The sequence below is a fragment of the Suncus etruscus genome, chromosome 12 (genome assembly GCF_024139225.1).
Source record: "Suncus etruscus isolate mSunEtr1 chromosome 12, mSunEtr1.pri.cur, whole genome shotgun sequence".
NCBI lineage: Eukaryota > Metazoa > Chordata > Mammalia > Eulipotyphla > Soricidae > Suncus > Suncus etruscus.
In genome coordinates, this window is record NC_064859.1 from 91318935 (window position 1) to 91342076 (window position 23142).

At 54.6% G+C, this 23142-nt stretch overlaps 1 protein-coding gene across 2 annotated transcripts in view; it reads left to right on the forward strand.

The window, feature by feature from the left end:
* Window positions 1-22935, forward strand: part of KCNK3 (potassium two pore domain channel subfamily K member 3) — a 33520-nt gene extending 10585 nt beyond the window's left edge. The window contains exons 1-2 of one of the 2 annotated variants that reach the window (XM_049784483.1): window positions 21413-21428; window positions 21582-22935. In XM_049784483.1, coding sequence (XP_049640440.1) covers window position 21428; window positions 21582-22627 — 1047 coding nt within the window. In that variant the 5' untranslated portion in view covers window positions 21413-21427 and the 3' untranslated portion in view covers window positions 22628-22935. Of the gene's footprint in view, window positions 1-21412; window positions 21429-21581 lie in introns of those variants that run through there. The other variant, XM_049784482.1, reaches the window with a different exon arrangement.
* Window positions 22936-23142: the final 207 nt, after the last annotated feature.

Consider the following 23142-nt stretch of genomic DNA (forward strand, 5'->3'; position numbering starts at 1 on the left):
TTCCTGGCACCCTCAAGTCACAATTCCCAGGAAAGCCACCCAGCTGGGCCCACAGCAGCTACACTGGCTCCTACACCCAGCTCTGCAGGTTTGGAGAGAAAGGGGCGTCCCAGGCACAGCGAGAAATGAGGAGGTTAAAAGCTCCATGCACTTCCACAGGGCTGTGTTCCCCTTTCTGTCCTCACCAGCCACCCCCAGCAACACTTTCTCTGTGGAATCCTGGGGTAACCAGCAGGGGGGATTCAGGGATGGCAGAGCAGGTCTTTCTTTCCAGGTAATGGGCATCCCAGGCTGTCTCCCCACCATGATTTAAGCTTTCAGACTATAGGAGAGCATCCCTGGGGCCAGGGAAATAAGGGGGCCTCACCTGGGTAAAGTGGGACAGAGTCACTCACTCACCAGGTCGAGGGCCTGCACAAGCCCCTCAGGTGGGCCCCCTGATTCTGCAGGGCCAGAAAGCAAACATAGCTGGGGATGGCCCAGCTTCCTGCTCCCAACCACCACCCCAATCTGGGTGCTCAGCTCAGCTGCTGGAGCAATTCTGCGGGGCGGACAGGGGTCAAGACTCCGACCTAGTACAGCTGAGAAGGAAAACATGGTGGACGGGACCCCTCTCATTTCTTAGCTCAGGCTTCAAGCCCCACCCAACCTGGTCTGGGAGCTCACATGGCCTTTGTGGGACCTCCCTGGGCCTCCCCTCAGCCCCTGGGGGACGCTGTGTCCTAGCTTCACCCTCAGCTGCTGGGCCTGGGCCTGGAGGAACTTCCTCAGCAGCCAGTTCTAGACTGGAACTGTGTCTCCATTTCTGGAAAGCACCTCCTGCCTGGCCGGGACCCCACAGTGTATCAGTCCAAGGACAGCTGGAATGCAGTGACCTCTCCCAAAAGGGAAGTGCGGTGCAGAGACAGACAGCGCCTCAGTAGTGCCCCCCTGGGAGGGGACAGGGGTCCTGAGAGCAAGAGGACCCCAACCCCAAATTTCTGGGATTTAGAGAACTATGGGAGAGGCAAGCCATAAGGTCTCCCCCAAGATATCCTTGAGATGAAAGGCCCAGAAAGAAACATACGTGGGTAGGATGGAGCACAGTGGGGAGGGTGTATGCCTTGCACATGGCCAACCAGGGTTCTATCCCTGGCATCTAATATGTCTCCCTGAGCACTACCAGGAGTAACTCCTGAGCACAGAGCTAGGAGCAACCCCTGAGCATTGCTTTTGTGTGTGGCCAAAAAAACAAAGTAAAAGATGCCGGCAGGGTCAGAGAGAAACAGTTCCAAGGGCTGGATCCCATAGACTAGTGCCCTGGATTCAAGTCCTAGCCCCACTAGGTCCCCCAGTACCGTGAGGTGTGAGTCAAAAGAGCATATCACCTCATAGTGTACCACCTCATTGGCAGGTGCCAGGACACAGTCAACTAAGGGGGTGTGGCAGGGAGTGAGGCATGAGAGAGTAGAATGGGCCTTTGGGAGGGGCTTGAATCACAGGGAGCTCAGGGCAGAGCCTTGTGGAAGGCCAGTGACCACAAAAGAGCCACAGCAGCCAGGACTGGCATGTTTGAGGGCAGGAGAGGAGAAAGCAGTGGGCGAGGGGCCAAGGAGCACCTCACAAGGAGTGTGACCTCCACATGGGAACATGGAGGACCTCTCTGGGGTCTGAGCAGGAGAAATATGGACTCAGGTCTCTGGGCTGTGAGCTGTGGCCTATGGGCCATGGACTGTAGGCTGTAGACCTTAGGCTGTGGGCTGTGGACCGTGGGCTGGCTCAGACCAACATCAGCAGCGCCCATGTGCTGCTGTGCATGGCCAGACTGAGGGTGGGTTTCAGACAGAGTCCCTGGGACTGTTGGTGGCTAAGGTTGCTCTTAAGGAGGATCAGGGCAGGGGCTGCAGGAGCCAGGGAACCAGAACAATCCAGAAGAGAAAGCAAAGATCATTATTTTTGTAGAAGCTTTCACTGGCATCCATTCTAAAAAATAAACAAATTGGATGTGCATTAGAAAAACAAACAAACAACAACAAAACAGTGCCAGGGGACATAACTCATAAAAGAAACTGTGCTCGCGTGGATGAAGCCCTGGGCTTATCCCTGCACCATACGTCCCCCCAAACCAAACCAAACAAACACTACAGATATTTTGATCTGAGCACATGGGCAGATGGTGAGACTGGAGAGGAAAGAGATGAAAGCCTGGAAACTGGAAACAGAAGGACCCAGGCCTCTGGCTCAGACCAACAGGTTAGTTAGGAGATGCTTAAGGCAGACCCACAAGGCACTCAGAGCTCTAGTCTGCAGTTCAGGGAAAGGCGGAACTGGGGTTCTGAATAGACAGAAACAGGGAACCGGATGTGAGTGAGGGCAGGACCATGGCTGCAGAGCCAGTCCCTTGTCCAGCACTGGGGTCCACAGGCAGAAAACTGGGAGCACCGGGAGAGTTCAGGGAGGAGAATGCAGAGGACCACAAGGTCACTGACTCAAAAGGCAATGACATATCTGCTGCTTGGGCCGACAGCCTGGGACAGTGACAGCATCATGACAACATTGTGGGGTCCTGGGGAGAAGAAAGAGGGGCCAGAATCCAGGAGAGTCAGGGAGGCTTCACAAAGTGTCCATCTGTCCCTTACTCAGCAAGGCTGACCCCCAGGTCAGCCAGACAGGAACCCTCTGGGCCCCCTGCATTCCTTCAAGCCTACTCCTCCTTTCCTGTCTCTCCCCCAGCCCTGCCCTCCTGCCCCTGCACCCATCTTCACCCTTTGATCATTTCTGTCACTTTCCAGTGTCCCCTCCACCCTGCCTTCCTCCCCTCTGGAAATTTCTGCTTTTTCTCTTTGATCCTGTGCCTGTCCTCAGTGCCAGCAGCCCTGGATGTCACAGTCACTGCGGGCTGTCTTTGCACTCTCTCTCAAAGCCAGGGGATGTGCAGGATGGGGTGTGGCCGCTGCCTCTCAGGTGAGAAATTGGACACTCTCAGGGTTGAGCTGGCTGTGCCCAGCCCGTCTCCTGCCCAGATTGCAGTGACAAGACTGGAGTGACCTGTTCTGGGACAAGATGGGTGAAGGAGGGAGAGCTCCTGGCACGAGTGTGAGTCCTAGACCCTCCCGGTCTCCATGCCTGGCTGCCTCCAGATGTGCGATGCTCAGAGATGCCTGAGCTCTGACCCACAGCCTCAGACCCTGTCCTCCACATTGCCCTGGGAGTACCCACAGGAGAACCCAAAAACGCAGCCAGTTTCCCGAAGCATGACAGGGGGCCCAGTGACAAATAGTTCCTTGCACGTTCCCAAGGTTATTTTTGCTTGTTTGTTTATTTGGGGGCCACACCTGGTGACTCCTGGGGTTACTCCAGAGGTTACTCCTGGCTATGCATGCGATCAGAAATCTCTCCTGGCTTGGGGGACCATATGGGATGCCAGGGGATTGAACCTCGGTCTGTCCTAGGTTAGTCCATGCAAGGCAGATGCCCTACCACTTGCGCCACTGCTCCAGCCCCATCAAGGTTATTTTTAAACCTTCTTCTTCCCTGGTTTATTTATATTTACTTTTTTAAACTTGATGGATTGATTAATTGATTGATTGGTTGGTTTCTGGACCACACCCAGTGGCACTCAGGGGTTACTCCTGGCTCTGCACTCAGAAATCACCCCCTGGCAGGCTGGGGGACTACATGGGATGCTGGGAATCGAACTGGGTCCCTCCCAAGTCAGCCGCATGCAAGGCAAACGCCCTACCGCTGTGCTATCTCTCCAGCCCCCCTGGTTTCTTTATAAAGTAACATTGGCAAGTGGCTGGCCGCTGTGCCCAGGTGTGGTGCCAACTGGAACCAGGACTAGAGTCGAACATGATGCCCACCACCTGGTACTCCACCAAGGCCCCGGGAGACCAGATGCCCTCCGAAAGGCGAGGGAGGTTCTTAAGGGTGAATAGGGCAGGCAGCCATGAAAGGGTTAGCCATGAAAAGACCCAGGGACCCTGACCGTGTCACCTCACCATCAGAGCCCCAGATTCCTCTTTTCTTTTTCTTTTCTTTTCTTTTTTTTTTTAGTTTTTGAGTCACACCCGGCAGTGCTCAAGGGTTACTCCTAGCTCTACACTCAGAAATCACTCCTGGCAGGCTCGGGGGACCATATGGGATGCCGGGATTCGAATCATCATCCTTCTGCATGCAAGGCAAATGCCCTGCCTCTATGCTATCTCTCCGGCCTGCAGAGAAAAAACTGCCCCCCCAATGGGCTTACTACCCCACTCCCTACCCCTGAGAAGCTCCCCTGTACCTAAGACCTGCCTTTCCTAGAATGTTCTGTCTAGACAAATGCTAATCCAGCTGTCTGGAGTGAAACACATCTGTCAGATATGGCAAGATGAGATGGTGCAGGCAAAGCTACAATCCACTAGCACCACCCGCCCCCTCCTCCAGACAGCCTTTCAAAGAGCTTTAAATATTAAGAAAGAAAGACAGAAAGTGAGAAAGGAGAGGCCGGAGAGATAGTATGGAGGTGCAGTGTTTGCCTTACATGCAGAAGGATGGTGGTTCGAGTCCCGGCATCCCATATGGTCCCCTGAGCCTGCCAGGAGAGATTTCTGAGCATAGAGCCAGGAGGAACCCCTGAGCACTGCCAGGTGTGACCCAAAACAAAAAAAAAGTGAAAAAAGAAAGGAAAGAAAGAAAGGAAAAGAAAGAAAAAAGGAAGGAAGGAAGAAGGAAGGAAGGAAGGAAGGAAGGAAGAAAGAAAGAAAGAAAGAAAGAAAGAAAGAAAGAAAGAAAGAAAGAAAGAAAGAAAGAAAGAAAGAAAGAAAGAAAGAAAGAAAGAAAGAAAGAAAGAAAGAAAGAAAGAAAGAAAGAAAGGAAGAAAGAAAGAGGAAGGAAGAAAGGAAGGAAGGAAGGAAGGAAGGAAGAGAGAGAGAGAGAGAGAGAGAGAAAGAAAGAAAGAAAGAAAGAAAGAAAGAAAGAAAGAAAGAAAGAAAGAAAGAAAGAAAGAAAGAAAGAAAGAAAGAAAGAAAGAAAGAAAGAAAGAAAGAAAGAAAGAAAGAAAGAAAGAAAGAAAGAAAGAAAGAAAGAAAGAAAGAAAGAGAAAAAATGGGGCCGGGAAAGTGGCGCTAGAGGTAAGGTGTCCGCCTTGCAAGTGCTAGCATAGGACGGACCGTGGTTCGATCCCCCGGCGTCCCATATGGTCCCCCCCAAGCCAGGAGCGATTTCTGAGCTCATAGCCAGGAGTAAGCCCTGGTTTACGGGTATGGCCCAAAAACCAAAAAAAAAAAAAAAAAAAAGAGAAAAAATATCTGGACCTGGCAATGGCTCAACAGATGGTGCAGATACCCCTACCCCATGCCCCAGGCCTCTCAGGAGATTCCCTAAAATCAAAGCAAAGTACAACTACAGTTAGCTCCAAGACCCTCTCTCTTGGTCCACATTCACCTGCAGTTCAGGCTGAGCATGCAAGTCCAGGACAGGGGCATTAGACTTTGAAGCATCTGGGCTGTGCTCCTGGTGGACAGGGGAGTCACAGGAGGTTGAAGAGCAGAGGGACCAAATGGCAACTACAGGGCAGACATCATCAGGAAGCAGTTATGGGGGAGATGGGGCCGAGGGACTGGGCGCTGCTGCAGTGAGCCAGGAAACACTGCCTGATGCCAAACCAAAACGCTGGGGGTAGCAGGTACACTGTAGAGGCTGGGTGGGGTCAGGAAAAAAAAACAATGGAATGCTGCAGAGGAGAAAGCAGGGTGTCAGGGTGGGGACCCAGGAATGAAGACCATGACAGGCAGCAGAGATGGCAGCTGGGAGATACTGAGGAAGCCAGGATGAGTTCAGGGGGTGGAGTCTCTGTTTGGAGCAGTGGGTGCCCTGGAGCTGGGGCCCCTGCAATTTCACAGTCCTAGCTCAAAACAAAGGTGCTGTAAAGGACAAGGGGGACAGGAAGTAGGTGCTCCCAGAGAGGAAGACACCCAGGCATGGTGTCTGAGCATGCCCCAAGCATACAGAGAGAGATAAGAATCGGTAGCCAAGACCACCATGTATGGTTGTCTAGATTGCTCACTGTCCAATAGAACTTAGTTATTTTGATCCTGGGACTCATTTTTTCCAAGAGCCAGGTACCCCACAGAGCCCAGCCCACAAGAAGTTTCTGTTCTGGCTAAGAGCAGTCACTGTGGGTGATAATGAAAGCCAACATAAAGGTAAAGGAGGGAAACTCAGGGCCAGAGAGATAGCACAGCGGTGTTTGCCTTGCAAGCAACCTACCCAGGACCTAAGGTAGTTGGTTTGAATCCCAGCATCTCATATGGTCCCCCGTGCCTGCCAGGAGCTATTTCTGAGCAGATAGCCAGGAGTAACCCCTGAGCACTGCCAGGTGTGGCCCAAAAACAAAAAAGGGGGGGGGGACTTTCGGTATAGGACCAGGAGAGCCTGCAGAGGGTTGGGCCCTCTCACTCCCCTAGATTCCTCCCCTTTCCCAGTACAGGAGGCTGGAAGTGAAAAGCCAGAATTTGAAAATACCTGCAAGGGAGGCTCCTGTCTGGGAAGCAAGTAAAGCCAGGAGGAAAGCCCAGGGCTAGAGCAGAGAACCCCTTTAGGAGGTTCCTGAGCCATGGGAGAAGAGTTGCCCCTCCTCTAAAGTTGGAGCTTAAAGAAAATACAGCATAGGAAAACCATTTCAGGGAGCCACAGCAGTCTTGCTGTGTGGCCCTGAGCAAGTCACTTAACCTCTCTGCTGGCCGGTCCTTGCATCTTTAAGCGAGGATAATAATAGGAGCCACGGGGGAGGGTTGCTGGGGATCTGGAGTGCATATATTAGCTGGCTCCAAGCTGTGCAGCACGTAGTAATGGCTAGCAAAATATATAAAGGCCAGCAAATGCTGGTTGGAGTTGGGGTGTGTGTGTGTGTGTGTGTGTGTGTGTGTGTGTGTGTGTGTGTGTGTGTGTGTGTGTGTGTGTGTGTAAGGAGAGGCGAGTGAATCAAGTCGGGGACTGGGAAAGTCAGACACCCAGAGAGCTGAAGCCCCCCCCCCCACCCGGGGTTCAGGACCCAAGCAAGAGGCTTCTTGGAGGTGAGCAGAAAGCAGGCATCATCTTCCAAGTCTGCCCTGGCCCAGTGCAGGGACCAGGGGAGCTGGGAGATGGGTGGAGGCAAGAGCAGCTCTGAGATGAGAAAAGATGGGGGTGAGCCCAGGGCCAGTCTGGCACCTTCTCAAAGCAGGCTGCACCCAAGTCTGCCTGTGAAGAAGGTCAGTGATTGTCCCCGAGCATAGGACAGCTGTGTGCCATCTCTGCTCAGGATGGGCTGAGCCGCCAAGCTTTCCTTCCGCCCTGGGAGCATTTCCAAGGTGCAGGGCTGCTGGAACTTGCTTTCAGCGGGAGCACCTGTCAAGGCCATTGAGTAGGGGAGGGAGCTGGAATCGGTGGCTTCTTTCAGAGCTGGAACTAGACAGAACAGTTAGGAGTTGGGGTACCGGTAGGGGATAGGCCTCTTCTCCCTTTACTGAAGGAAAGATTCCTTACTTGCCTGCATGCCTCCCACCTTACGGCCCCTCTTGAGCTGCCTACAGGCTGAAGTGCCTGTTGCCTGAGTCTATCTCCTGCTGGGCATGGGGCCAGCCTGCACCATCTGAGCTTTTGAGCCCCGCGGAGGGTGCTGCGCCTAAGAAAAGCCTCCTTCACATCTCCTGGCATCTGCTCCCACATTTTCTGCCAGCCCAGAGTCCTTTGGGCCACTCGCCATGGCCAGAGAGGAGAGCAGGGAAGCAGGGCATGGAGATGAGATGCAGGGTATGTCGCAGGATGCCCACCCCATATATGACTCCCCATATATCAAGCGTGGCTTCCTGGGATCCACCAGGAGATGATGCTAGGCAAGGTGGGCCCAAGGACAAGGGGCCCACCTGCACACAAAACCTGTCAGCAAGTAGCTGTGGGCCAGGGATAAGATGCAGGAGCAGCCCTGTGAAGGGCAGACATTTGACAGGCTCTGGAAGGGGGGAGCTGTGCAGGAATCCATGGAGCAGAGGGAGTGGATGGAGGACTTGGTGGAGAGAAAAGAGCGGGCCAGAGAGGGTGGGCAGGAGGGGGGCAGGCAGTGGACAGACAGTAGACAGACAGCCTCCATGCTGGCCTCCACAGTTGTCACCAACATCACATGTAGTCGGAGAACTGCGGACAGCTTGGGTGGCGAGAGGCAGCCCAGAGCTGTGCTTAGAGCGATAATAATATTATTGTTATGCTGTTATAATATTATTGTTATATTGTTGATAGCTGCTCCTGAGAGCCTCTGCAGGCCGGGTCCTCTGCTCTTTGCACCGTGCAGTGCTCCACCACCCCCCAAGGCTGCCAGCGAGGCGATCGGAGGAGGTGGCCAGAGAGATCCAGTACTGGGCTTGACTGGGTCAGGGTCATGTGGTGCAGTAGCCACCTAAGCCCATCCTGCTCTAGCTGCCGGAAGTGACTATGGTCCTCCATGGTGGGCCTGCCAAAGGAGCTTTTCTGCTATTTTCTCACCTCCTCTCCTGCTCGGCCGCCTCATGCTCTGAGGAGGGACGCTTCTGATCTGGGTCTCTCTGCACGCTATTCTGAGCTCTATTCACAGCCCGGGTGTGGGATGGAGAATGCAGCCCCCTGGCCTGTTGGGAGCAGTGTGTGGTGGAAGTAGTAGTCAGGCAGGCCAATGAGCCTATGCATGGACTACCTTATGCTGAGGCAGGGGAGCTGATAGGAGGGTGTCAGGAGAGCATGGGGTGTAAGGTGACCATGAGGGGCGTCAGGAGACCATCACAGATGTCAGGAGACCGTCAGGGGCGTCAGGAGAACATCAGGGGCATCAGGAGATCATCAGGGACGTCAGGAGACCATCAGGGTCTCAAGAGACGATCAGGAGCACCAGGAAATGATCAGGGGTGCCAGGAGATGATCAGATTGTCAGAAGACCAAAGGATTTGCCATTGTGGGTGGAGGCTGAGAGAGCTGAGTCCCTGTGCATGGTGCCCCCTTCCTGCCCACCTGCCACCCCAGAGCCGGCTGGGCAAGAGAAAGGCCCTCACCAGGGACTGGGTCTGGGCTTTGCCCCAATTTCAGTGGCACATTCAGCAGATGCAGAATACCAGGTGTGACCTCACTGTGGGGCTGAGAGAGGGCACAGAGAAGAGGAGGAGGAACTAGGTGCCAGCCAGGAGAGCTGGATGAGCAGGATGAGCGAGGCAGGCAAACTTTCACAATTAGCCTGTGAATGAACATTGGCATTTCCTTGAGTAAATAGAGAAAGTCTAAATATACGGAGAGGGCGTGGCAAAGAGAGTGCCCAGAGCGGTGACCTCTGCCCCACTGCTGGTGCCAAGCAGTCCCAGCCAGATGTTCCTATGCACCTGGGTCACATGGACAGTCATCCCGGTCCCAGGGGCTAGATCAGCAGCCAGGCCCTCAGACATCTGCTCAACTCTGCCCCCATTTGGCATAGACTCAGCTCCTCCTGCAGAATGTTGTGATTTATGTACTCAAAGGCCTGTCTGTGCCCTGAATGGTGCCTCCCTGGTACCCAGGACACAGCCTAGGGGGCCAGAGAGACAGTGCAGGGGTAATTACTTGCCTTGCATGCGGCCACATCCAGTTTAGTCCCCTGCACGCCACAGGAATAGCCCCAGAACCCATCTCGGTGGCACATAGGAGCAAGCTAACCTTTGCTCAAAGTGAGAGCAGGACTGTGGCCATTCCCATTGTTTCATTCACCTGTGCTCTGCAGCCCCCCCTCACCTCCCAAGTACCCTCTCTTCTGACTCTGAGTCCCCTGTGCCTGTGACCAGCCTTCTCCCGCTGCTTCCTGCCTTGCTCGGGCCACTAAAGGTTTCTTGTGAGGCCCCAGGGTGCTCCTGGACTCTTGGGAGAACCTGACAGGAAGGAGACCCAAAGCTGGAGATGTCTGTAGAGCCCACAGCTGCCCCGCTGCCACCAGCCTCTGTATCTGCTTGGGGAAGTCCCTCAAGAGGCCTCACTCTTGGGCCAGGGCCCATACCCCAGTTCCCTGTCCAGAGACCCTGGAAATCACATAGACATGAAAGAGGAGGGGGACACAGATAGGCAGGACTGGCTCTCTCTCTCACTTATCTCTCTATATCTCTTTCTCTCTCCATCTCTCTTTCTCTGTCTCCCTTTCTTTCACACACACACACACACACACACACACACACACACACACACACACACACACACACCGGGTTTCCCACATGTAGACAAAGGATTCTAGCTCATGGAGTAGTTATGAGAAGTCAATGAAATTGGGGTGCAGAGCCCTTAGTGCTGGTGGCTCATGGACAGCTAGTAAATGAAGCTTCAGTCCGGAGCAGTGCTTCTGACTGCCACAGCTACCAGGACACCAGTGAGGCTGTTACTGCCACCAGCCCTGGGCTTCAGGCCTGAGCAATGCTAGCCCAGCCCTCAAGGGCCTCAGCATGCAAAGGGCACTGCGCATGGGAGACTAGAGGGCAAGGAGGAAAAGGAAGAAGAGGAAAGGGAGGAAGGGAAGAACAGGGAGAGGGGGGAGTAGGCAGGAGAGGCAGAGGAGGAAAAGAAAGAGGAGGAGGAAGAGGATGGTACCACTTGAGAAGTCAAAAGAAGCCAAGGCTGAGGCTGGGAGTGTAGCTCATGGGAGAGCTCCTACCTTGCGTATGTGAGACCATGTATTTGACCCCCAGCATGCACACACACACATATACAATGCACCATCACACACATATACAGACAGACACACACACACACACACGCCACACACTCTTCAGTACTCTAATCCCTGGGAGATTAGACTCCAGGGTCAGCTATGAGAAGGGGTTTGGGACGCCTGGGGGTTCAGTACTGAGTAGGAATCTGAGAACCAGCCAGTCTTCCTGAGTATTATATTCTGCCTGGCAGGGGCACAAGCCTTCTGTCCTGTCCCCCCCCAGATGGCTGAGCAAGTGGTCAGCTGTGTGTGAGTGGACCCAGATCAACTGGGTGGGTCAGAGTTCTCTGCCCACTTGGGCTTCCTTCCCAAGCAACTCAAGGATTCACCCACTTACAGCCTCTGCTCAGTACCCCTAGGGCAGCTCAGCAAAGGCCTGTGGGTCCCATGTGTACCCCCAGCTCAGTGTCGTCGCTTTGGGGGGACACATAGCCCCTCAGAACTCCTGCTGTCTCTCACTGCCTTTCTGAAACCATAGTCTCTGCAGGGACTGGAGGGATAGTACAGTGGGCAGGGTACTTGCCTTGTACGGGGTCTACCTGGAGTCCATTCCCTGTACCCTATTTGGTCCCCTGAGCATCATCAGGAGTGATTCCTGAGTACAGAGCCAGGAGCAACCCCTGAGTACTACCAGGTGTGACCTGAAAACAAACAAAAGAACATCTCTAGTCTTTCCTGAAAGAGGAGATGTAGGCCCAGAGAAGGGCAGGGACTGCCCAGCTACACCCCCTCCCCCAGATCTCTGACCCTTCAACCCTCTCTCCCAGAATTCTGAAAGTGTCTAGACACAGTCCAGGGAGAACTGCCTTTGAGCTCCAATTTGGTTCTGGCATTTATAGCCTGAGGTCAGAGCACATTTATACCCCTGAGCTCAGTCTCTACATCTGTAAAATGTAAAGAAAAACACCATGGGGTAGCTGTGTGAACTCCAACAGTAGAATGTGCAAACATCACTCTATAAAGGGGCCAGAGAGATTCCAGGCACCCTGTATGGTCCCCTGAGACCCACTAGCAGTGATTCCTCAGTGCACAGCCAGGAGTAAGCCCTGAGCATCACCAGATGTGGCCCCTGCCAAAAGAAATTTTTGCTCTGTAAATAACCAAATCTCAACAATTAAAACACACAAAATTATTATTATTATTATTATTATTATTATTATAGAGCTCTGAGCCCCCTTCATATGTTGAAGACTCAAAACTATCTCCTGAGTGGATTGAAGTATATAAGTAGATTAAAGAGCAAGTGGTGACAGAGCGAAAGAATGAGAGATAGAGTGTTCAGGACACGATATGGTAGATGGATGGGATCAGGGAAGGCTTCCCAAAGGAGGTGACTTTTGACTTGGTTGTCGCAAACAAGCCCATCGGGCAGGAAAGAGAACAGGAAGAGTGTCCAGAAATATGAACAAATTGGGGTCAGAGCCATAGCAAATGGGGAGGACATTTGCCTTGCAAGAGGATGACCTGGATTCAATCCCCATCATCCCATATGGTCCCCTAAGTCTGCCAGAAGTGACTGTTGAGCACAGAGCCAGGAGTAACACTTGAGCACCACCAGGTTTGGGGTCCCCCCCAATTTTTTTTAAATGTGGAAGTGCAGCTGAAGTCATGCAGAGAGTTGCAGATTCCAATCCCACTGTAGTTTGGCTTCAGACCCTATTCAAAACTCAACCCTTCCAACCCAGTATGTGTGTGGCCCAGTAGTCAGGATTCTGGGCAAATGACAATCCTAAGACAAACCTTGTAGGAGAGGAAATAACCTCCAACTCTCACTTCCCACTCAGAGGTAGAGACACTAGTTCAGGGAGCTGGTTCACCTCAGTAAAAGCCCAAGAAGATCCCCAAACGCGAGCCCAGGGACTGAGTTTGCCCCAACCCCATCCAGCCACCTGCTGTTATAAAGTTTTTATTGAAGCACAGCCATGCAGTGTATTTACATATTATCTCAGGCAGCTTCCATACTCCAAAGGCCCCTTACAGAAACAAGTCTGCCAGCTCCTGCCCTGGGAGTAGCAGGGGTAAGACTGGAGCGAGGTGGCAGTTGCTAATTCCTGATTACCCCTACTGCACTGGGCCCCACTCCATGCTTGCAACAATGCCCCTGTGGTTTGCTCCTGGCAGGCTCGGGGGACCATATGGGATGCCAGGATTCAAACCACCGTCCTTCTGCATGGAAGGCAAACACCCTACCTCCAGGCTATCTCTCCAGCCTCAGATGTAGCATTTCTAACCGTGGACAGAGAAAGACCAGCTGAATGGCGAAATCCACTTCAAACAATGCCTTCAAATTTCTCTCTGTGCCAAGCAGTCCCTGGGGTTCATCAGTACAAACCCACCAGATCCAACCTGTCAGAAGTCCTGAGCTCCTAGATGCTCTACTCAGCTAGGCAAAAAGACACAGGCATACCTGATCCATGGCTTCCCCTTGTGTGTCCCCTCTCCTCCTGGTGCAATGGCCACTGCCCTTCCCAAGACAATCTGCCCAGGCTGCTGTGAGGTGAGACTTGCCCCGTCTGAACCTCCCTGTTTCCACCCTCCAGTGCCCACGCTCTTAAGACGTGGCCTGCTCTGAGCCACTTGTCCAGCAGAAACTAAACTGCCAGCTGCCTGCCAGGAGCTCCTGTAGGTGTGGGGGATGCAGTAATAACAGAAGATAGAAATCTGGGCCAGGGCGGAGCACAAAGGACTGGCGCGCAGGCTTTGCAAGTGGGAGGCCTGAATTCAACTCTCCTGGCTCTGCACTCAAGGATTACTCCTGGCGGGGCTCAGGGGACCATATGTGGTGTAGAAATTGAATCTTTGTTGGCCATTTGTTAGGCAAGCGCCTGTCTACTGTACTACCTCTCCAGCCCCTAGAGGAAGTGTTCTTTTTCTGTTTTGTTTTGTTTTGTTTTGTTTGAGGGCCATACCTGGCAATGTTTAGGGCTTATTCCTGTCTCTGCACTCAGGAATTACTCCTGGCAGGCTTTGGAGCACCAAATGGGGTACTGGGGATGGAACCCAAGTAGGACTCACACAAGACAAGCACTCTGCCCACTGTACTGTCCCTCCAGTCCCTCCAGGGGCTGCTCTGAAGGCCAATGGCATCTCAGAGCTCTGGTTTCAGAGAGGCAGTGAGAGACAGCAGGAGTTCTGAGGGTCTATGAATCCCCCTCTGAATCCCCCAGAGCAATGGCACTGAGCTGGGGGCACTGAGCTGGGGGTACACATGGAACCCTCAAGCTCCTGGACCCCAGCACTGAGCTGCCCCCAGGGGCAGAGACTGCAATTAGGTGAATCCTTGAGCTACCTGGGAGGGAAGGCCCAAGCAGGCAGAGAACTGCGACCCCCACAGTTGAGCTAGGCCCACCTGCAAACAGCTGACCACTTGCTCAGCCACCTGGGGACACAGGACAGATGGCTTGTGCACCTGCCAGGTGGACCAGAATACTCAGGAAAACTGGCTGGTCCCTAGATCCTACTCAGTACTGAGTTCCAAGGGGTCCCAAACCCATCGCTGGTCCTGGAATTCCTGAGCACCAGCAGTAGACAGACCCCAAGCCCCAAGCCCCAGAACCACAATAACACAGAACTACAAAAAGAGAGACACAGGGGCCTGGAGAGATAGCACAATCCAGGACCAACGGTGGTTGGTTCGAATCCCAGTGTCCCATATGGTCCCCCGTGCCTGCCAGGAGCTATTTCTGAGCAGACAGCCAGGAGTAACCCCTGAGCCATGCTGGGTGTGTCCCAAAAACAAAAACAAAAACAAAAAAAGAGAGACACAGAAAAAAACAGAATCACAAAAAGAGAGACACAAACCCCTGCCCTTATGGAGCTGATAGTCTAAAGCAGGGGTCCTTTAACTTTTTTGGGGGGAAGGGGGTTACACCTGGCTGCACTCAGGGGCTACTCCTGGCTCTATGTTCAGAAATCGCCCCTGGAAGGCTCAGGGAACCATATGGGATGCCGGGATTCGAACCACCGTCCTTCTGCATGCAAGCCAAACACCCTACCTTCATGCTATCTCTCCGGCCCTGGTCCTCAAACCATTGGAAGGCCGGACTATAGTTAAAAAAAAAACAACTATGAATAATAATGGCCTGCGAGCCATAGTTTGAGTACCCCTGCTCAAGACTAAGAGAAGGAGTCAAGAGACAGAGAAAAAGAGGGGGTCGAAGAATAAGGGCACATCCCATACATGCACACTGCAGCCCAAGACAAGTTGGCTGCTAAGCAGGCAGGCAGCAGTGGCAACAACATCCAGCGGGCCATACAACTGTCCTTGGTGGGCCTCAGGTGGTTCACGGGTCATAGTTTGAGGACCCCTGGTCTAAAGCCACAAATGCCAAGAGCATCCTGGCCACTCTTTCTAGTCCTCCATCCTCTGCTCCTGAATGGACTCTAGATCCAGCCATTCAGCATAGTCCACTGTCCCCGCATTACAAGGAGCCTTCAAGTCCCCCCCCACACACACAGCCTTCAAGTTAAGATGTGACCCTCAGCCTTCTCTTTTCTGGCCCTCACCTTTAGCCCTGGTCCCCAGAACAATCTTGGTTACTGTATGAACTTACACTTTGAAGGAAGCTGGAAGGCATCTTGTCATTATTAGGCTAATGCAGCTCATCACTTTCTGCTTATTGAAGTCATCGATTTCTGCGGAAGATATAAGCCATGTTCAAAGAACATTCCAGGTCACCAGGCACCGTGACTCAAAGCCAAACTCTGCAGGCTCAGGAGCAGGCACTTCTGGTCATGGTTCTCCCTGGAGCAGATGTGCTCCAGGCTGGTGTCTACGGGGTAGTGGTCTCCTTACACCTGCAGGGAAGAACCTTGCCATTCATACTTAACTCTCATGGTGATTTCTGCTCAATGGAGAGACTCATCAAGGCCACTGTCAGGGCCAGAGAGAGAATTCAAAGGGCTGGGGGAGGCCAGGCTGTGACGCCAGAGGACCAGGTGCAACCCCCATGCTCACAGTCTCCAGAACACCACCAGAAAGCAATCACTGAGCACAGACCCAGGGCTGAGCCCCTGAGCACCACCAGGTGGGGGACACACACACACACACACACACACACACACACAAGATCAGCACATCAGTGACAATACCACATGCCACTAGAGAAACGCACTTTGGAGTGGACGTCTGGGGTGTGGCCAGATTTCACGGAGCTGTTGAACCTCAGAACCATCTCTGTGATAGGCCCAAATGCCTAGAAATGGCATCACAGGTGCTTAGGGGGACAAGGACCTCAGGGTGCCTACGCCTGCCAATTCCTGAGGGTGCCCTCAGTCCACCACAGTTCCCTAAGTAGATGCCCATCTGTCTCAGACCCATCTCTGTTCTCTGCTTCTAGCATCTCTCTCTCTCTCTCTCTCTCTCTCTCTCTCTCTCTCTCTCTCTCTCTCTCTCTCTCTCTCTCTCTCTCTCTCTCTCTCTCTCACACACACACACACACACACACACACACAGTGTTCCGCCACAACCCTACACATTTCCTTTCCAACCCTCAGGGCACATGCCACCTTCCTGAAATCTGAAATACTTCCAGATACCACACCAGGAATTCTCTACCTTGAGATTGCCTTCTGCCCCTCTTCCATTCTTCCTAAACCTTTGCTTCTCTGCCACACTTTTGAACAAGTACTTCTTTAGGACTTTCACTGTGTCCCATGGGAGAACTCATCCCCACAAGGACGGTGTCCAGAGTTCATGGATGGCAGCCGGATCATGGGATCTGTTTCTCCCGACCCTATATGCACTTGCTAGCCCAGTCCCACCTTAGGTTCTCACTGGATTGGAGGAAGGTTTGTTTGTTCTTTTTTTTTCCTTTGTTTGGGGCACACCTAGCAGGTTTGGGGGAGGGGTTACACTCTTAGATCTGTCCTCAAGGATGACTATCTGGTTTGGAGGACCCAGAGAGGGGCTAGGAATAGAACAAGGGTCAGCCATGTGCTAATCAAGTTCCTTAACCCCTGTGCTCTCTCTCCACCCCCTGATGGAAGCTTGGCTCTATTTGGCAGCACAGACAGGAAGCACCCCTTGAAGGGAGCCTTGGGGTGCCCCAGGATGCCAGTTCTCACCCCCTTGGGGCCTGTTGATCAGTCCCCAAATACGACTTGAACTAGTGTCGCCCTCTGCAGGATTGAGGGCTCCTGCAGTCGCTTGTCCCAGGCACCCAGAGCCCTGAGGCTCCTCTGAGGGCCCCCATGCAGCACTGACTGGCCTCTGGGCTGGGCCGGAGGGAGCTGCTGGCCGGGAGGGAGGTTGGCTCCAGGCCAGGCTGTGTCTGCAAACACTGACCTTGGCTGCCGCTGGGATTTTCCATGACACCAGCACCTTCCCCCTCAACTCCCCCTAATCCCATGTGGGCCCTGGGGAAAGCGGGGGATGGGAGGGGGCTGGGTCCACCCAGACACTCAGAGTGGGAGTAGCAGGGGTGGGAGGACTAGGATAAACGCAGTGGGAGACAGTCTGGACAGTGTGTCGGGGGGGGGTCCTCAGTCTCTGCTGCCTTCTCTCCCCTTCCAGAGAAGGCCAGACCCAGCTCCAGTCTGGCCCCCACTGCTGTCCCCACCCCACCCCCATACCAACCAGGGTCCTCAAGGCCCTGGTGGTTTCTCAGGCCTGAGTGAGGCCCCCTGGGGCCTGGAAGGAGCTGAGACCACAGGGCAGATAGGCCATCTGAATCCCCCAAATACCTAGTCTTCGCCAAATGACACCTCTGTCCTGCCAATTGCCTGCACCCCACTTTCACACCCCCACCACATCCCTCCAGTCTATGCCCAAACTTCCACTTCCCAGGGGATATGTGACTCAGGCCCCTAAAAGGAGCGTTTGGAGATGCCCCTTGTGTGGGGAGGCCTGATTGCCCTCTGCAACACTCTTTGGGGGACATTGGTTCTGCAGGTGTGTGACACCCCCTTCCTCTCTCATTGTCCCTCCAGGCTCAGATAGCACCTTAAAGTTAAGTCCCGGGGCCTGAGAGAGAGCACAGCAGTAGGGTGTTTGCCTTGCATGCAGCCAATACAGAACGGATGGTGATTCAAATCCCGGCATCCCATATGGTCCCCTGTGCCTGCCAGAAGGGATTTCTGAGAGCAGAGCCAGGAGTAACCCCTGAGTGACACCTGTTGTGACCCAAAAGCCAAAAAAAAAAAAAGAGCCAAGCCCCTTCCCATGTCCCACTTTGCAAGATCCCAGCTGGGTCCCAGCTTTTGGACACCTCACACCCCAGGTCTGCTGCGCCAGGGCTGCTCAGAGTGAACATAGGACGAGTGGGGACTGTTTACACTAGATAACCAGGCAGCAGGGAAGCAGGAAATGGGCTGCAGCCAGGCGCTGTCAAGGGCTTTGTGTTTCTAACCTACAGCGGGGCCCAGCCACCCCAAGAGCGAGGACACATGACCGTGGCAGTCAGAGAAGTCCCAGGGCAGAACCTCGGGGGTTGGGCTGAGCCAGGGAACCTTTCCCAAAGCATGTTCCAAGGGACACTCACTGAGCACGAATTCCCGAGAGTAAAGTGTCCCCGGGGCAGGGAGTGGGGGATCCATGCCATACCCCAAATCACACTGCACTGTGGCTCTGTGTTAGTGGGTGACAGATTCCCACAAAAGTCATCTCTCGTCCACTTGAACCTCACCCAGCAGCACCCTTCCTCACCCCACGAGGATCAACAGTCCATGGAACTGGCTTTCCAAGAAGGGCACTTTGGCATATTGAGGGGGGAAGGGACTTTAGGGTCTTGTCCTGATGTTTCCTCACCCCCAAATGATGAGTCACTTTCTGATCCCCATGTGCTAGTGTTTGACGTCTATTGACTCATCGAATCTCCCAGCCAGGCTAGACTGAAAGAAGCAGTATTATTCCTACCTCACAGAGGAAGAAACAGGCTTGGGAGAAGAGCGAGGTGCTCTCATCTCCAGCAAGAAAGTTGAAATTCTTCTCAGCTCTTGATTCTGGGGGAGCTTCCCAAAAGCTCAGACCCCTTGATCCCACTGGCCACAAAATTCCTGATCTGCAAATGCTTAATCCGTCTTGAGAGACAAATGTCTCCTGATGTTTTCATCAGGAACATGAGGATCCAGTGTCCACATCGAGGAGTGGCCATATCACACCAATCAATTATCACGCTTTATTGATGACATTGGGAACACGGCTTACAGATGTTGGGGCCTGAGCAACAGTACAGTAGGTAGATGCTTGCCTTGCGGGCAGCTGACCTAGGTTCCAATCTTTAGCATCCTGTATAGTACCCCCAAGCATTGCCAGAAGTAATTCCTAAGTACAGAGCCAGGAGTAAACCCTGAATATTGCTGATTGTGGCCCCAAAACAAAACAAATGATGTGGAATACACAGTACATGTGTAAGGCCCAAGTTCCATCCTTGCACATTTCCGAGCCTCTAACACTGCTGGGTATAGCTCAGGTGATATCTAGCACTGCTAAATGAATATCCCCAGGGGTGGTCCCTAAGCCCCTCACATGGCTGGGAGGGCCCTTATAGCAAAAACCCAAAAGCATTCACTTTGGCAGCACAAATCCTAAAAACAAGCAAGCAGAAATCTTCCCGCACGTAAACTCTATAAAGGGGAAGGCAGGACGGTGAAAAGCTGTCAGGGTCAGCACTTCGGCCTGGTCCCCCACCAGAGACCTGTAGCAAAGGGTCCCCAAGAGGGAAGGGCCTTGCCTCCTGTGTGCAGCCAGATTTGGGCAGAACTTCCAGGTCTCCTCTTCCTAGCCCCACGCTGCTTCTTGTAGCCATGGCTAGGGTGGCAGGTCAGGGTTCAGAGGTCCGGCATGTGAGCAAAGCTGCTCCAGCAGCAGGGAGGCAGCTGAGTTGGTCCAGTCAAGGCCCTTGCTCAGGGCCTCTGTGCTGGGAGTGGAAGGTGTTGCATTAAATAATTAGCGATGGTGCTGGATGGAGAGGGATGGATGGAGGCCTTTATTATTAGGCCATGGCCACATGGCTCCGCAATCCCCATTCAGCTGGCGGGTCCCAGGTTTAGATGAACGTCGGAATCAGACTCATCCAGAGGCAGGCATCAGGAAGCATCAACTTTATTCATGCCCTATCCACCACATGTGTGGCCTATCTCATAACCTTTTAAGCATTCAGCCATTCTTAGCTAGCCCTGCATCTTAACTCCTTTCAGCCCTCTTCCCTTTGACCTCCATGCTGGCAAAAGACCAAAAGGGGCTAATCCCCTCTAGTCAAAACCTTATCTACCTTTTCCAAGACCCCTCCCAGGAATGGGCGGGGTCTTGCAGGTAAGGTCATGTTACCTAGGAAGAAAGGAGGGATGAGGCTTCAGAAGGAACAGGCCCAGAGCAGAAACCAGGGGGAAGCACTAGTGACCATGCTTCAAGCATGGTTTGGCTCCAACATCCCATAGGGTCCCCCAAGCGCTGCCAGAAGTTATTCCTGATGCAGAGCCAGGAGTAAGTGTGGCCCCTAAATAAATAAATAAATAAATAAATAAATAAATAAAATTTAAATGCGCTGGAGGAGACAGCTTAGCCAGCTAAGCACATGCTTTGCACCTGAGAACCCCAAGTTCAATCCCCCTTACAGTGTGATCCCCAAACAATCTCAGGTATTGAACCCTGAGCACTGAGCTGGGAATTGCCCCTGAGCAACAACTGGGTGTGGACCCCAAACAAAATGCATCACACCTTAAGTCTCTGGTAAGAAATAAGGTGGGGGCCCGGAGAGATAGCACAGCGGTGTTTGCCTTGCAAGTAGCCGATCCAGGACCAAAGGTGGTTGGTTCGAATCCCGGTGTCCCATATGGTCCCCCGTGCCTGCCAGGAGCTATTTCTGAGCAGACAGCCAGGAGTAACCCCTGAGCACCGCCGGGTGTGACCCAAAAACCAAAAAACCCAAAAAAAAAAAAAAAAAAAAAAAAAAAAAAGAAATAAGGTGGGATTTGAGAGTTCCTCTCCCCAAAGAAGCGGGTGGCGTGGCCATGGTGAGTGAGTGAGACATGAGAGGCTGACCTGTTCAGAGTCAGGGGTGCAGGGGGACGGCTCAAAGTGCTGAGTGCCGGCTCAGCTCAGAGACAAGCCTGGGTTCCATCCCTGGCATTATCCTGGGCACCACAGGCTCAGCAGGGTTGAGGATGGAGGGGGTGAAGGGAGGGGGTGTCCCTGAGAGCCTCCCGGAGAAGAAACGCCTGGGGCGGAGCCACGGGAGCCACGCCCCCTGAAACTGATCAGGGCTCTGCTGTCTCCTCTCCCCAAATTAGGGGTGCCTGGGGGCGGGGCCTCGGGTGGCCACGCCCCTGAAACTGACCAGGGCTCTGCTGTCTTCCCCTCCCTCCCTGACTGAGGATCGCCTGGGGGTGGGGCCATGGGTAGCCACGCCCCCGGAACTGACCAGGGCTGAGTCTGTTGCCGCCTCTCCCCAAATAAGGGAAGCTTGGGCGTGGCCTAGGGTAGCCACACCCCTTGGAACTGACCAGGGCTCTGCCGTCTCCCCAAATAAGGGAGCCTGGGGCGGAGCCTCGGCTAGCCACGCCTTCTGAAGCTGACCCTGCTGTCTCTCCCCAAATAAGAGGCCTGGGGGCGGGGCCTCGTGTGGCCACGCCCCTGAAACTGACCAGGGCTCTGCAGTCTCCTCCCTCCCTGACTGAGGGTCGCCTGGGGGCGGGGCCATGGGTAGCCACGCCCCCGGAATTGAACAGGGCTCTGCTGCCTCCTCTCTTCCCAAATAAGGGAGGCCTGGGGCGGGGCCTCGGCTAGCCACGCCTCCCGAAACTGGCCCTGCTGTCTCCTCTCTCCCCAAATAAGGGAGGCCTGGGGGCGGGGCCTCTTCTAGCCACGCCCCCTGGAACTGACCCTGCTGTCTCCTCTCTCCCCAAATAAGGGAGGCCTGGGGGCGGGTCCTCGGCTAGCCACGCCCCCCGAAACTGACCGGCTGCCTTTCCATCCGTCCCCATCCCGCAGGCTACGGCCACGCGGCGCCCAGCACGGACGGCGGCAAGGTGTTCTGCATGTTCTACGCGGTGCTGGGCATCCCGCTGACGCTCGTCATGTTCCAGAGCCTGGGCGAGCGCATCAACACGTTCGTCAAGTACCTGCTGCACCGCGCCAAGCGCGGGCTGGGCATGCGGCGCGCCGACGTGTCCATGGCCAACATGGTGCTCATCGGCTTCTTCTCGTGCGTGAGCACGCTGTGCATCGGCGCGGCCGCCTTCTCCTACTACGAGCACTGGACCTTCTTCCAGGCCTACTACTACTGCTTCATCACGCTCACCACCATCGGCTTCGGCGACTACGTGGCGCTGCAGAAGGACCAGGCGCTGCAGACGCAGCCGCAGTACGTGGCCTTCAGCTTCGTCTACATCCTCACGGGCCTCACGGTCATCGGCGCCTTCCTCAACCTCGTGGTGCTGCGCTTCATGACCATGAACGCCGAGGACGAGAAGCGCGACGCCGAGCACCGCGCGCTGCTCACGCGCAACGGCCAGGCGGGCGGGCTGGGGGGCTTGGGCGGCGGCGGCGGAGGGGCGATCGGAGGGCCGATCGGGCTGGGCTCGGGCCTGGGCGCGCTCGCGGGCAGCAGCGGGTGCGGGAGCAGCGCCCATACCACGGACACCGCCTCGTCCACGGCGGCCGCGGCGGCTGCCTCCTCGGGAGGCGGCTTCCGAAATGTCTATGCCGAGGTGCTGCATTTCCAGTCCATGTGCTCGTGCCTGTGGTATAAGAGCCGCGAGAAGCTGCAGTATTCCATCCCCATGATCATCCCGCGGGACCTGTCCACGTCCGACACGTGCGTGGAGCACAGCCACTCGTCCCCGGGAGGAGGCGGAGGCGGCCGCTATAGCGACACGCCCTCGCGCCGGTGCCTGTGCAGTGGCGGTGGGGCGCCCCGATCGGCCATCAGCTCCGTGTCCACGGGCCTGCATAGCCTGTCCACCTTCCGGGGGCTCATGAAGCGCCGGAGCTCCGTGTGATCGCCCCTCAGCCCCACCCCAGGGTTCTGGGAAGATGGGGAGGGCGATCGCGGGGCAGTCCCCCCTTTCCTGGAGGAGCTGTGCTGTCACCTTGGGATGATATTGGGGACACCTCTCCTGGGCTCCCCACCCGTCCTCCCTGCGTGCCCACCTCCCATCTCCGACTGTGCCAGCTCGCACCAGCCGGCAGGTGCCCTGGGCTCTGAAGACAAGACTGCACCCAGCCCAGGAGCTCCCCCCACCTCATCCTTGCCCTGCAGAGTCCAATAAATGTGAAATTTGTGGGGCGCAGGGGTTAGAGTGGGTGGAAGGGGGAAGCTGGGAGTTTCCCACTCCTTTGGAAGTCATAGGGTCCCCCCCAAGGCTCTGAGGCCCTGCTGGTACCCAAACCTCGCCCTTCCGTCTGCCCCACGCCTGGAGGGGCCTTCGTGTTCTGTGTCTGTCTCTATTTATACCTCTGTCCTGCCAGGTTTCCCCCCACCCCATCCTTGTCCCCCCCCCCCCCCGATCACCCC